This window comes from Vulpes lagopus, chromosome 9 (assembly GCF_018345385.1).
Source record: "Vulpes lagopus strain Blue_001 chromosome 9, ASM1834538v1, whole genome shotgun sequence".
NCBI lineage: Eukaryota > Metazoa > Chordata > Mammalia > Carnivora > Canidae > Vulpes > Vulpes lagopus.
In genome coordinates this window covers 68,439,198-68,455,444 of record NC_054832.1, presented here as the reverse complement: position 1 = coordinate 68,455,444, position 16,247 = coordinate 68,439,198, and the positions used below count along the sequence as shown (strand labels likewise).

At 40.6% G+C, this 16,247-nt stretch overlaps 1 protein-coding gene across 2 annotated transcripts in view; it reads right to left on the bottom strand.

Annotated features, from left to right (window-relative positions):
- Window positions 1-16,247, bottom strand: part of ASPH (aspartate beta-hydroxylase) — a 211,438-nt gene that overhangs the window by 60,693 nt on the left and 134,498 nt on the right. For both annotated transcript variants that reach the window (XM_041769500.1, XM_041769501.1), the window contains exons 15-16: window positions 12,279-12,364; window positions 5,763-5,849 (exon numbers count right to left, since the gene is read on the bottom strand). In XM_041769500.1, the coding sequence (XP_041625434.1) occupies window positions 5,763-5,849; window positions 12,279-12,364 (173 nt within the window). The remainder of the gene's footprint in view (window positions 1-5,762; window positions 5,850-12,278; window positions 12,365-16,247) is intronic.

Here is a 16,247-nt window from a genome sequence, read left to right as displayed (position 1 = left end):
CACACCAGTAGTGTAATGGAGAAAAGACTGCAGGGGTAGCAGAGAAGCATGGAGGCCAGTTAGGATGCTCTGGCAGGAACCCAGACAAGGAGTGATAAGGAAGGTTTGGACTACAGTGGTAGGAATGAGGTGATAGGAAGTAGGTAGATTATAGATACATTTTGAAGGTCAGAGCCAACAGATTTGCAGTTGGGCTGAATGTGACAGAAAGGGAGGGTGAAAAGTCAAGGATAAATCAAAGGTTTTGGCTTGAGTGATTCCCAGATGGCACTGCCATCCCCTGAGAATGGGAGGACAGGGCAGTAACAGATCTGTAGGCATTCAGAATCAGGAGCTCCATTTTGGACGTATTAAGCCCAACATCTGTTAGGTACCCAAGCGGAGATGCTGGATAGAAAGGTACATATATGAGTCTGGGGTTCAGGAGAGAGGTCAGAAAGGCAGGGGAGGGTCAGCAAAAAAGACAGAGAAAGAAAGGTAAGAAGAAAATAACAAAAAAGTATGTTGGAGGTTAAGTGACAAAAGGCATCAGGAGGGAATGGTCAGTCATGTTAGGAGTGGCCATCAGGTGGGGCACCCTGGTCATGATGCTGGATTGGGGGATGGGCACCCCTGATGGCCCTGGCAGGGCATTCCTATGGGACAACTGGGGACACATAATAGAATGGAGTAGGATCAGAAGAAACCAGGAGGGATGGAGGTGCAGACAACCCTCAAAGGGAAGCAGAGATATGGGCCAAGCAAGTGGAGGGAAATCTGGAGACCAGAGAGAGGTTTTTATGCTTTTGGCTTTAACAATGGGAAACATTACAGCATGTTTCTAAGCTGATGCAAAAGAGTTGGTAGAGAAGGAAAATGTGCTGATGCAGGAGACACAAAAATCAACACAATGTCCTTCAGCAGGTGGGAGAGGATGGGAAGGGGACCGGAATAGTTCATCCAAGCTAACAGGAGGGAAGGCAGAGAGTATGGGAGCAGGTGGAGGTAGGCTGTTAGTGCTGCAGTGGGATCAAGTTCTCTTTGGATACTTTTCTTCTTTTTACTTTTCTTTTTTAAAAGATTTTATTTTTTATTTATTTATGAGAGACACACAGAGAGAAGCAGAGACATAGGCAGATGGAGAAGCAGGCTCCCTGAAAGGAACCTGATGTGGGACTTAATCTCAGAATCCAAGGATCACGCCCTAAGCTGAAGGCAGATGCTCTACGAGGTGGCCCTGGATACTTTTATTTTCTTAGTGAAATAAGCACGGTTCTTCACTGGAGATTGAAAATGGGGAGTGAAATACCAGAGGGATAAAGAGGGGAACATGTAAGATGGTAGTCAAAATCTCATCTAATTTAGCAAACTATAATTTGAAGAAACCACTTGAGGAAAAATGATACCAGTTAGTGGCTAAAAGTCACATATAACACATTTTTCTCAGAAAACCCTATTTAACATGTTTACCTTCTTAAAATAAAGTATGTGCTGCAGTCAATATATAGCTTCCTGATGAGCCAAAGTAAAGCACAACTCCACAATTTGAGAACATGGTAAGAAAACGATCCATTCCTTCCCTATCCCAAAATGATGAGGGTTAGAACTGAAGCAGTAGTGAAAGAAAGACGTGGACAGATTTATGACAAAGGAAAAGCGATAGGACAAAAATCTCTAGATTAGAAAAGGACAATTCACTCTTGCTTGATAGAAAAAAGCTTCAGAATATAACACTATCTGTTCATATCTGTAAATCTGTAAATGTAATGTCTCCATTATAGACTTATCACCAGGACAGATAATCCAATGTCAATGACCCACTGCTTGCCCCTATGGCCTTCAGTATATTCAGATGCTGGCTTTTCTGTTTAGGCATCAGTTTCTTGTGAGTTTGGCTATGGTGAGTTAACTCCCCAAAACATGATCATTCATAAATGACTTCCCAGAATGACAGAGTCCTGGAGCTGAGAGAGCCATTTTGAGACCATGTAGTTCAGCCCTTTAAGCTATTGAATAGATCCTGGATCTGGAGGGTCTCTTCAAGGTTAGTGCAAGGACAAATGTCTACCAAGGCAATCCTTATTGATAGAAATTGGAATAAATATCAAACTAAATTCAATTCTGAAGAGTGAGGAAGATGGTATAATTTGTCTACCTCGTTCCCTCCCCTTTACCTATAATTCTTTCATTGTAGTGGAGTAAAAACATTTTACAACTTCCAAAATTGGGAAAACATCCGTATCAAAATGACATATATTTCTTAAATCCTTTTAAATGAAAGTGATACACTTGGCTTTGAAAATCAAAATTGTACAAGATTTATTGTTATCAGTTTAGCATCTGTACATAAAATGATTTGGGCAGAAACTGAACATTTGTTCCAGGATGTTTAACATCACAAAGCCTTTTGTTGACTTGAACTAATTCAACCATCCAAACTTCCTAGGAGATGTGTCATTTTCTGCCTCAGAGGCATTAATGGTTTGTGTAAGATAATAAAGTGAATTGAGTTTATAATTTAAGATGTTGTATCTGATGTTCAGGGAACTTCATCAAAATTGATTTTCACAGTGATCCAAAGAATAAGACAATATCAGTGCTGCTTCACAAATTGTAGTTTGTATTTAACTTAATATTACTGAATTCAAAAAATTTGTTGGGATATTCCAGCATAATTGTTTAATTTGCAAACAAAGGATGAAAGAGTTATCACTTATTCCTCCCTATAAAATCCATCTTCTTTTGAATTCTTATTTTTAAAACTCCTACACATTTCAAATCTTTTAAATTACTCTATTAAAATTTAATTTACCATGTCTAAATTTTACTTTATGCCACATTAACATTAATATCAATAACACCTTGTAGCATAAAAGTTCCGAGATAAAAAATATTGCCTGAGGCCTATCACTCAAAATCCTACAGTTAAATGAGGATACAAATCCAGCAATCACCATGTGTGAAAGTACTGCATTTATTTAGCCTTTGGCACCCATAATTACTATCATATACAAAGAAAAATTCCAAAACACAAAGAATTTTTGCCAAAGTTAAATTAGCATTTGCACCAATCTTTATTCTCTATAGTTAATATGTCTTCTTAGTCCAATGACTATCAGTACTAGTAACAAAGCTCATCACTTATTTGCACAGGCATGATCTTTTGGTAAAAAACACAATATCTTTTGCTTAACAGCAATACAATTTAGCAATTCAGAGGACTAGTGACTGAATTACAAAAATGATATATTTGTTGTCTACTACCCCTGGTCTGTACCATGGACAGGAGGAAGTTATTTGCATTAATTTTTCACAATCTTCACTTATTAACATTTAATTAATACGTTTTTAACAGGGAGATAAGAAAAATTTGAGCACCTGGAGCAAGTAGTCACCCCTTTAGTTCAGAACAAAGTATATTTGTTTTTTCCACAGATATGTTAGTTCCTATGTGAGTGCCATATACAAGTTACCACACTGACCCCCTACAAAGGGGTGTTGTCAGGTTCTCCTTGGTCTGGTAAATTTTTGTAGCTCTGTCCCTATGATTTCCCAGCAGGGTTGACAATTTCATCCCACAAGGCAGGGGATAGAAACACACTGTGTATCAGCCCTGCCAGACACACTGTGCATCAGCCCTGGCTTTTATCCTGAATTCCATACTTCAAAAGTTCAGTGTTTCCTTGACATGTGCAAATGAACGTTCAATAGGCATCACAAACTTTACAGAACAAAAAGTGAATTCTTGACTTTGCACTTCCTCCACCAGTTTTCCCTGTTAGTAACCAGCATTCTCTCTCTCCTCATTTGGCCAAATCAAAAACCCAGGCCTCAAGTCTTGTCTTCTCTGACCCTTACACCTGAGCTAACATTAAGCCGTCTCCATCATTTCCTCATCTCCACAGTCATGGCCACAGTCCGTGCCACCACCCCTTGAGCACACTTGTAATAGTTCCCTATTCTTGCTTCTCCCTTTTCCCCACTAATCTATTCTCCACTCAAGAACCAAAACAATACTTATGAAAAAACAAGATGGCCAAATCCATGCATAAACCCTTCAATGCTTCCCAGGACACAGAGAATATCATCTGTGAGGTCCTGGCCTCATTTGCTCTACTTCCTCTTCCCTCAGCACACCCTTCTTTCTGTTTTTGAACTTTTTTTTTTTAATAAGATTTTATTTATTCATGGGAGACACACAGAGACAGGAAGAGACATAGGCAGAGGGAGAAGCAGGCTCCTTGTGGAGAGCCTGATGTGGGACTCAATCCCAGGAACCCAGGATCACACTGGGAGCCAAAGGCAGACAAAGCCACTGAGCCACTCAGGTGTCCCTTTTCTTGAACTTCTCACACCAACATTACTTTCCTGTATCAGCCTTTGCCCTAGCTCTGCCCTCTGCCCGCACAACTCCTTCAACTACCTCGTCACATCTCAGTCACCTGTCGCCTCCATAGAGAGGCATTTTCTGATCAACTTAACCTAAAGTGCTGTCTGCCCTGTCCCCTTCAAATCACATTATGTGCAGCCAGAAAATCTTAATAGGTATGCTCTTTTCTTTATGATATAGATTATGTAAGATGCTCTAATATATTTATGTTTAACACTTTATAATGTCCTTCAATATATATTCCTCTATATATTTATTCAGGGCCTTGCTCAAATGTCACCTTGGTAGACTTTTCCCTGACACCCTATTCAACATATCAGCTCCCTCACATATCCTATCTGTGGCTGTACTCTGCTTTTTTTAGGCTCTCCTTAGCACTTCTCACTAACGAGCATCTATATTTTACTTATTTTGTCTCATGTACCGCCTTTGTCACTACAATGAAAACTCCGCATGTTTTGCTGGTGACTGCATCGGCCGTGCCTACAACAGAGCCTGGCAGGTAGTGGGCTTTCTCTATGTGATTTTTGACTAGGTAACTTTGAAAATACCTCCTACTGGAATATAAGATCCATGAGGACAGAGACCTCTGGAGTGTTCATTATGATAATCCCAAGGTCTAGAAGAGCACGTGGCACATGGTGGCTTTATGCAACCACAGGTGAATGTGGAAAAGCTTCACAAAATGAGGATCTGGAAGATGGGGAAAGTCAGGGAAGAAAGAAGATGAGGGCGTGGAGATAGGGAGAAGGTAGCTGGTAATATAATTCTGTTTTATATTCTCAAGTCTTTCCTAAGCACACATACAGTCTCTAGTTGCAAGACTGAGGTTCTTAAAGCTTGGAGGAGCCCACAGTGAAAACTAGGTGGAATGGGCCGTGATGGTGATGGAAGGTCAGGGACAAAAGAGTTCTTCTTTCTTTTCTTTTCAAACCCAGAGAGAAGCCAGATGGAGGGAGGGCAGGAAAATGTTAACTAAATTCACCAGTACACAATAGCAACAGTTAATTGTCTTACCTAAAATGGTATTTCTTTAAACATTTTTTAAAAATTTTATTTATTTGACAGAGAGAGAGAGATAGAGAGTGCGCACACACACACAAGCAGGGACAACAGCAGAGAGAGAGAGAGAGAGAGGGAGAAGCAGGCTCCCTGAGTTGGGACTCAATCCCAGGACCCTGGGATCATGACCTGAGCTGAAAGCAGACACTTAACTGACTGAGTCACCCTAAAAGGGTATTTATTGCTTGAGTTTACACATATGCACAAGACATTAGTTCTGTATATAAATTAGAAGGGCAAAGAGAAATGCAAATAGTGGGCAGTGAAAATCCAATTACACAGAATACAAGGACATCGAAAATATTTTCTACATAGGAGGGTTTTTGAATACCTGTGCCTTTCCGTATCTTGCCCGCGGACTCTGTGGGTATTTGCGAACTAGTTCTTGGAATGCACTCAATGCTTCCTCAATTTTTCCCTGTTAGGAAGAGGTAGTTACATAAATGTAATAAGTTCAGATGCATAATGTTATTCAACATGGTTTTTTAATATTCACCAAGTAGCATTGTTAAAATTTTCTGGACTCCATTCTGAGTCTAGAGACAGTTTTATCTAATATTAAAAAAAAAAAAACAACTAATGATTTTGGAAAATACAAAAGTAAAATTGAAGATAAATATGTTTTTTTAAAAAATAGAAACCTGGCAAAAGATGGACTCTAAGTCTTTGTTGTAGAAATTGCATTTTCCCTCTATATGCACAGTTCCTAAATGCATTATCTTTTCATTTTCTTTTTAATTGAAGTACAGTTGACACACAATGTTACATTAGTTTCAGGTATACAACACAGTGATTATATAACTCAATATATTGTGCTGTGCTTATCACAGTGTAGCTGCCATCTGTCACCATACAATACTATTACAGTAATACTGCCCTAAAGAATATTGACTATATTCTTGAAAAAAACATTTAGGTTTTTATGTTGGGGGAAAATACTGCTGGCAGCTGGAATGTCTTGGGGTCTACAATGAGAAGTATGAATTATATGTTGGGGTAATTCAACAGATTATTGAATTCTACGAGTATTCTCATAGAATGACAAGGCCCCTTGGTCATGGTAGCTGTCACCCACTGAACTCCAGGATTGATTTCGCTTGTCTGGTTGACTCGGGAAACTCATGACTCTGTGTCATGTGACTCCTTCCAAAGAAGATGGTCCAAACACCTCTGATAGGTCCCAGACTACCACAACATGAAAAGAAACAGAGTATGATATGAAACAGGTAAACTTGGTGAGGGTCTTGGGTATGAGGAACCCTCTCCCCATGACACTCCATCCATGGCCATTCTACGGGATGAAACAAACATCTCCTGGTTTCTAATGGATGGCCACAGGTTAAGGATATTAGGAACCATGGGATTGAGACAGATTTTCTGAGATGAACTTTCGTGACACTTCAGCTCCCTATAAATTGGTAGATCCATTCATTCCTCCTATAAATGGAAGCTTACTATTGGTTTATATGCTTTGACGTTCACTGAGTGAGTTTTCACACAACAAAGTTTACCTCACAAATATGGCTATGCAAAGCAAACCATACAGGACTCCCCAATTGTTATTTACACCTATTTCTGAAAGACTTCACTAAATTGTGAAAGGTCGGGCAACATCCATATGAAAATTACTTAAAATAATTTTTTAAGGTAGATATCACCGAAGGAGATTTTCTTTTCCTCTCATCACATGCCCGTAAGTGGTGCTGAGGGATTAGTGGAAAACATATGCATAGTGTAGTGGCCACGAGTGCCAGCTCCAGAGCCAGACCAACCGGGCAGAGTCTGGTTTCCACCACTTGAAAGGTGTATGACTTCTGGCAAGTTATGACTTTGCTTCAAATGCCTCATCTGTAAAATGGGGATGAGGGTACTCAACTGCCTTGTGGAGTTGCTGTTACAGTTATATCTGGTAACACAAATACACCAGACACTGTACCAAGCATGTGGTATATGGGGAATGTGTGTGCAGCACAAGATAGTGGGGCCCGTCCCAGAAGAGCCTTTATCTGATAGGGAGGCAGGTTAATGCAGACAATGAGGACTTGGTTGTAGAGATAAATCAGGCCAGAACACATAATCTCTATTACATTTATTGTCAGAAATTATTGCATCGCTATTTAAAGCACCCAGTCTTCTCACGATATTAACTTCTTCAATTTTTTTTAAGCAAATATTTTTAGCTTCATGGCGAAACTGAGAGAAAGTATAGATTTTTCATATACCCACCACGTCCCCAACACACACTACCTCCACCATGATTACCATCCTGCACCACACTGGTACATTTGTTACAATCAATGAACCTACACTGACATGTCAAAATTAGCCAACGTCCATAATTTACCTTAGGGTTCACTCTTGCTGTCCTATATTCTGTGGGTTTGGACAAATGTATACTGACCGTATCCACCATTATAGTATCATGCGTATGAGTTTCACTGCCCTAAAAATCCTGTTTTTAACCTATTCATCCCTCCCTTCATCCATGTTTAAGGGATGAAGAATTCAATGTTAAATATCTTTTTCTTTGTGACTTTCTTCTAATTGCCCTGTATTAGAAGAAAAAGAAGGGAATTATTGATTCCAAGCAAGATAAAATTGTAGGCAGGTGAATTCTTAGGTTCAAAGTCTGTGGTTTGAGGCTCTGCCCTCTGGGTCCTTGGCTCTGGCTACTGAGTTCTTGTCTCCGACTCTGTCCTTGGACTCCTCTTTCCTTTCTATTGAAAGGGTGATTGATTAGTTTTATCAGCCTGTTTCCTGCTTGTAGAATTTTGGGAATCTGCCAGCTTTCTTTCCGTTTGCCCTGTGTCTCTCTCAGGTGGCAGTGCTTCTCCTGGTATGATATTCTCAACAGCCTTGTGGGTCTCGGATCTGTCACTGGGATTCACACCATTCAAAGAGTCATCTCCACACACCCAGGATCATCTCGTCTCCATTCCTGGCTTCTGCTAGATGGTGGGGTAGATCCAAGAGTCACACATCTGCTCTCTTCCGGAAAAGGATGTCCAGCACGCCCTTGGCCTTCTCTCCAGAGTAAAATTTCTTAACAATGAACTTGCTAATTGTAGCATCTTCTGTAATCTGGATAGACTAAGAAATTTCCCCAAATTATCATGTTCCGGCTCTTTTTTTCTTTAACAGTTCCTTTCCTAATTATCACTTTCCTCTCATATTTTACTATAAGCAGCAAAAAAGAAACCAGGCCACGTCCCCAACACATGGCTTAGAACTCTCCTCAGCTAAATATCCAAGTTCACTGCTTACAAGTTTTGCTTGGCACAGGCCCATAAGATACAATTCAGTTAAGCCTCCTGCCACTTGGTACCCAGGACTGCCTTTCTTCCAGTTACAGTGACCTGTTCCTCATTTCCTTCTGGGCTTTTGCCAGAAGTGCCTATCCACATTCTGCTTGTAATGATATGTATATTCTCGAAGAGTATTGATAAAGATTTCTCTATGGTGCTCCTCAGCTCTCTCTAGGAGCAGCTTTCACATCCCTATTTCTACCAATAGTCTGCTTAAGACAGTCCAGGCTTTCGCTCTCATACATCTCAAAATTCTTTCAGCCTCTACTTGTTACCAAAGCCACTTCTATATTTTTAAGTATTTGCTATAGCAGCACCCCACTACCCAGCACCAATACCTGGACTAGTTTTCTATGGCTGCTGTAACAAATTACCAGAAATTTGGTGGCTCAAACAAAAGAAATTTATTCCTTAGCGCTCTGGAGAACAGAAGTCCAAAATTAGTTTCTCTGGGCTGAAGTCGAGATGTTGGCAGAGCCATGCTTCCTCCAGAGGCTCTAGGGGAGTCTGTTCCTTGCCTCCTGACAGCAATTTCCTCACTGTGGATGCATTACTCCAATCTCTACTTCTGTCTGTACATTGGCTTCTCCCCTCTGTGTGCCTTCTCCTATTTTGTCTCCCATTTCTCTCTGCCGCTCTCTTATAAAGAAACACACGATTCCATTTAGGGCCCAACTGAATAACCCAGAATAATCTCCCCGTTTCAAGATCTGCAACTTACATATCTGTAAAGACCCTTTCTTTAAATATAGCCACGCTTAACACGTTCCAGGGATTAGGACATGGATATTTTTTGGGGGGGACCATTTTTAGCTTACCACATGCCTCATGTAACTTAAACTGCAAATGTTGGGGTTATTTTTGTGAAAATCATGCAAAATGCACCATTACCATTTAAAACCTAGGAATAACAATATCCATAACAAATCTGCTAAAGTATTTTATTCCTTTTGGATACTCCCTTAGTTGGCCATCAAGATTATAAAAATAATGGAGTATTTTGGCTTGACCAAGATGTCCCTCCGATCCTCTTAAGAAGGAGGTTGTGTGGTCTCGCTCAGGGACTGTCAGCCCTGCTCTCACCTCAGCAGGCTGGCAAAGTAAACATGTTTGCTTTTGGTCTGAAAGAATGTCCCCTCTCTAGAATCTTACTAGCTCCTAACATTATTATGCAATTCTTATTGCAAAACTTAAAGGCATGGTACGGTGCTCGTGAAGAATTGCCTAAAGATCACCTCTTTCAACACAGCTTACATTTTATCCTAGGACCAAGGCAGTTCATTGGAGAGACATGTACTTGGGCCTCCCTGTTTTGGCATGAGGCCAAGGGCTGTGCTGAAGGACATTAAGGCACGCCCCCATGGATGTATTGCAGAATCCACTGGTGCGATGTTAGGGAGGAAGCTGTGCCGTCCATCAGCGTACCCTTTACGAAGATCCACCGCAGAATGTTTCTCTCTGGACTTGGAGAGCAGCTTCTCTGATGAGCACAAATAATCTTAGAGTGTGTTGCTACTCCCTTTGTGTTGTGTCTACCCTGTACTCCATTCATCCCAAGCTCCATTCAGAGCCTGTGATGCAAACTTCCATGTGTTGGCCTTACTCTGGCTTTATTATATTTTCGCTTCTCCCTCTCTTTTTCACTTAAGATAGAGTAATAATAAATGACTCTAGCACATAAATGAATGTTTCAGGGTATCATTTCAAATCCTTTCTTCTAGGGTAAGGAAAAGTTTTAAGCTATACATACTACTTTTGAAAAATACGTGATTGAAATAGGAGCTGATCTATGCATTTTTGATGGAAAAATAAAGTGACCTCATATTTTCATGTCGCAGGGTGCTTAAAGCTAGACATGAACTGAAACTGGACCTCCTCTGTCTGGGGCATACCTCAGCATAGGCCTCAGCTCTTCCAGGGTGGCCAGTGGCATCATCCGAAAATACCAGCCATAAAAATAACCTTAAAAAAACTTAATTTTGCTGATAATTCATCCAAAAATATGGCTCCCTGCTACTTCAGAATCAAGAATTATAGCTACTTCTTCCTCCTTTATTTACCCTGTTAGATATTTGGGGTGCTCCTTGAGGAATGCATCATAATTTCTCCAGATAAGCAAGAACCAGAGAATACCTCATGGAGTGTTCCAGCACTTTTATCCCCCGTTGACTTATCTTGCCCTGGGCAACTGAGCTCTTCTTTACCACTCATTAAAATTACATAAAAATCCTTCTCTAAAGCTGTTCATTTGTCCTTTATCCCAAAAGCCACCTGTGAAATAGGCATCCTACATTTTCACACATGGCATTTAGAAGCAAGAAAATGGAGAATGCCAAATAAGGTGAGAAAAAAAGAAAATTCCTACTTCAGTTCCATTAAGAAAGGCAAATTTCCCACAAATAGTAGATGGCTTCATTTTGTAAAGTTAAACAAGATAGACACAGAAATCATTGCAGTGATTACATTTAGACACAGTGAACAACAACTTTGCTGCAGTAGTCTTTGGGGTTATTATGTTTTTATTGGCTGCTGAAGAGGGTAAGCCAACCTTGGCCTGGGAACCGTGGCTAACTCTAGTTACAGAAGTCTCCATGCTTCCTGGTAAATATGTGGGAAGCATATTCTTGTCCCATCCACTCCTATTTTGTATGTTTCTGTTGTTGCTTATTTACTTACAATCCCCCTATCCCTTCTTTGCAGCCAAGGTCTACTTGATAAAATAAAGCACATTACAGGAAAACTAGTGATCATTATGTCAAGTCTAATTCAAGTTCAGAGTAGAGAAAGAGAAATTTCCATGACAAACAAGTGGATGATTAAGTGAAGGTGTTATTAAATGATTATAAATGTTCGACCTGATCATTAGATGACAAATATGACTAAGATAAGAACTTCAATCTAGTGTCAAGTTATTTTTTTAACTGCAGTATCTAAAAACAAACACAAGTAATATTTCAAAATAACTGATAACACAAACCATATAATAGTCACCCAGAAAACTGTAGGTGCATGAAATTAACACCAAGGGAGAAGGATGTTAAACCCAATGTCACTTTGCCTAACAGGAACTACTCTAAGAGTAATGGACTAACTTATTTTTCCTTTTTGTATTGAGGTGCTATACAATTAAAAACGTTCACCTATATGGCATTTGACATAGCTGATACTTTAGAAAAAAATCTCATCTGATCTTTACAAAAACCAAGTGGGAAGATTACTTACTCTTCCCATTTTTTAAAAATGAAACTGAGGCTCAGAAAAGCCAAGTGTTTTATCCAAACACACACAACTAGCAAGTGGTGGTGGTAGACTGGCCCCAAGTCAGCTGGCCTATTAGTTCTACTTCTATTTGGCCACACAGCTGCTATTCTTCTCTTTCACTTGATTCATTTCATGTGGAATGCTGATGAGCTTGGGGAAAAATCCACACTATTCAAGGGCTGTTTCTCTTATTATTTTTTAACAGTTCAAGAGTAATGCCTGAATTTATTGAACAACTAACCCATTGCACATTTCTGCGCCAAACAAAAACATCAACATACCCTTTTACGAAGTTTTTCTGCAGCATCAAGTTCAGCTTTAATAGTCTTATCAAATTTATTTAATAGTTTAGGCTTCTTTTTCTTAACTGAAAGAAAAAAGAGGTTTTTATTTTGTATTTTTTTGTCTAAGAATAGTGAGGTACAAGTAATGAGAAACCTACCACTGCAGGAACAAGCACACTCCTGGCTCATCTCTTCCCACCCCCATCCTTGTAGGACAGTCAATAACTGCCAAGGGAGATAACACAGTCCTTACTTATATGCTCCAGGGTGTTCCTGGGAGCCAGGGTGGGTGGTGGGTGGGTACCCTGAAACTCACAGGGATACTGGCCTAGTTTCTGGAAGGAAAATGGTAGGTGTGATTTATGAACTCTTATGATCAACTTCTTGGCTAAGTCCAAAAGACTGCTTAAAATAACTTCTGGATATTTCTACAGTTTCTGATCAGATAAAGATAAAAATGGGAAGGTACTCTCCAAGGAGTCGACTAAAACAAAATTTCATAGTCTAGCACTCAAGGTCCTCCTATGTGCATCATGGATTTACCACTCCAGCTATATTCCATACTTCAGCCAAATAGGACCATTCTGTGTTCCCCAAATAAGCTCTGTGCCATTTCTGCTGCTACTTTCTTGAAGTTAAATGGCCTATTCCTTATCTTTGTCAATTGAAAAATGCTCATCCTTCAACAAGGAGCTCAAAACCCTTCTGCCTCCCTCACTGCATTCCCTGTCTGGATTGAAGTCCAGAGCCCTCTGCATATCACTCTTTTCATGGTCCTTCTCTCACATGATCTGTAGTATAATTATTTGTACACTTAGTCTTTTTCTAAACCATAAGCTCCTACAGAGAGGGGCACCATGTCTTGGCTGCAAACTGATTTGGTTCATGCTCACTTAGCATAAAGTCACATCCAGCACTGGGGGGGGGAGGGGTCCTGCTAGCGTACACCTGGCATTGCCGGTGGGGTGGATGGATGCCACGTCCTTCCTGGAAGCCTGGAGCAAACCATCCTGTCTGAGGGCTCAGGAGAGTGAAAAGAGAGGGACACAGAAGGGTTCCAAATAGAGAAGAGAACTGGTGGTGGGACAGGAGGAGAAGTGGGTGAGAGAGAGCGAATGAGAACAAACAGAAGAGAACTTCCTCGATGTGCTGACACTGAACCTATACATCTAATTGCTTCTGTTCTCCCCTGTCACAGAGGAGGAGGAGCTCTCCTTCCTAAAGTCCCTCCCCTCCACACACTCACGGGTCCTCTGCCTCCTCCATCTCCTGGGTGTCTCCTCACTTCCTGGCTCTATTCTGAGCATCTATTGTCATTTAATAATGCTGAGGTCTTTGCCTTCCTAAAGCAAGACAAACCTCAGCCTGCCCTCCTCTACCTGCCATCCTCTCTTACCCTCCCCTCATTCCTAGCTGCCTCTCAACTCAAGGTGCTCTGGCTTCCTCACCCAGCACAGTGCACAAGCAAGTCTCTGGAAGAAAGGGTTTAGAGTTAGATGGCAGGGGTCTGAGTCCCGGCTCTGGGACTTCTAAGCTTTGTGACCTACGCCAAACTGCTACTAAGCTTTTCTGACTCCTACTTCCCTCATCTGTAAAAATGGGGCTAGTGTTTTTGAGAATTAATATTGCACATGAGTAAGTAGCACAGTGCTTGGCATATTTTAAGTGCTCCATAACTCACAGCTAATGATGTCTATGTCCTTCTCTGCAGGCCCATTTGTTCCTTTTTCTCCTTATCCTACCTGACTGCTCTGTAGCATCTGGCATAGTTGACTCCTCCCTCCTTCCTGGAATGATTGCTCTTCTTGACCTCTGTGCTGCCCACTTTCCTAGTTTTCTTCCTTATTCTCTGGCCTCTCCATTTCCCCCTTGGCTCCTCTGTGGCTCCTGCTCTCCATTGATCACTGGGATGTTGTGCTCTCTGGGTCAGTCCTCAGCCCTGTACAGGGCTTTCTTTAACAGTTTGATTTCCAAATGAGCTACATATTAACAGGTCAATTTTCTTTTGCATTACAAAAATCATAAATCCATGTGCTTAGGATTTATGATACAGATGCCTTAAGCTCAGTAGGTAAGAAATCAAATGCACTATTGCTCACTACTCTATTCTTTCTCATATTTGCCCTCTTTCAGAGGATGGCGTCATATCCATCTGGTTGTCTAAATCACAAAACTGGTTAGAGATGGCAAACAAAATAGGGCAAAGAGGGAACATGTGGACTTGTCCAAACAAACACTGCATGGAATTACTACTATTTTTTTATTTTTATTTTTATTTTTTAGAATTCACTCTGTACCCATCTCCATACTGGGTGCTTTACATATAACTCCTTTTATTCTCTCAACCTCCCAGACACAGTGAATTTCACTTCACAGGCAAGTCACTGAGGTTCCAAAAGGGTCAATCCCTTGGAACCTCCCCTCTCTCACCCACATAGGAGGAAAGGGACACACATTTCCAACTCAAATGGTTTGTTTCTGAAGAGAGGGGCATTTCCCAAAAACTCTTAGCCTCTTGCCTCTCCCCACAGGGAGGTGCTGTGACTTAACTGTTCATTGGGTTGTGTGGCTTGTGTGGCTCAGTCCTGCCCTATCTCTTCCTTTTAAGAACACATGTAGAATGCTAAGCTGACCACATTCTTACAGGGAGGCCCCCACAATGGGAAGCTAGACCTGAACCAAGCTGCCTGGAGTGGACAGGTATATCTAATCCTGGGATTTATTATTATTATTATTATGATGATGATGATGATTATAGGTTTTATTTATTTATTTATTCATGAGAGACAAAAAGAGAGAGACAGAGATATAGGCAGAGGGAGAAGCAGGCTCCCTCTGGGGAGCCTGATGCAGGCAGGACTCAATCCTAGGACCCTGGGATCACGCCCTGAGCCCAAGGCAGATGCTCAACCACTGAGCAACCCACATGCCCCACTGGGGTTCATTATTAATAAACTCATTATTCCTGCTTATCTAGACCCCATCCTTCAATTCAGTTGTCATCAGCAAGAAAGGTGACACTCTGATCACGTTTCCTTTATTTTACTCCTTGCACATTTTTAAAAACTGTTATACTCTTTTGTTTATTCCACCTTTCTTTTCTCCCTTCCCTGAACCCTCAGGATCCCTGTTGTTAAAAATATAAATAGCTGAAGCAGAGACTGACAAAATAGTGAATAATGGGCATTTTCAGCTGCATGTCATTATACATTAGCATATATGCTGACGATATGGAAAGCAAATTGATGTCTGACTAAGATGTGAATGCATGGTGGTGAGTTACTGGCTTGTCATCTCAGTACTGACTTATATCTCTCAATCGCTCTTTCTGGTTTTTCAGAAGTGTCTGTCGGCAGAATGCCAGCAGGACCAAGAAAGCCTGGCATGCACCTGACTACTGGGTGTCATTGCTAGGGATCGCTGGTTTTCCCATATCTGTCTCTCGTTTTACAAAGTTAACATGAGATTTAACTATAAGAAGAAAAACTATTGGCAGTTCAGGACATTCAACATAGTCAGCAGTGATATAATATGCTTGTTAAACAGTCATACACTCTAAATATTTTGATGTCAAGATATTTCACTATCATCACAAAAAAACAGACAAAATATTAAAAATCTTATATATTTCTTCTCATATATCTTTTTTAGTAGTTCCTATTTTCTTTTCTCTTTGAAATTCAAGTTTTGTCCTATCATGACTATTTTTATTTTTAAATGTATAAAAAGCCTAAGACAATTTTCCCAATTCTAAAAAACACAGAGCTCTTCCTTCTTGTTATAGGGAGGCACATGGCTAAGTCACAGAAACAATGGTAAGTTCTCGTGGTTAACGAAGAAACCAGGCTTCCCGGTGGTCTGGGCCCCAATTTTTTCATCTATAAATGAGTGACGTGGGCTGGCTGTGTTAAAACCTCTTTGAACTTGGAAATCCTGTGATTTTAATTTTCAGTTGATTGAAATCAC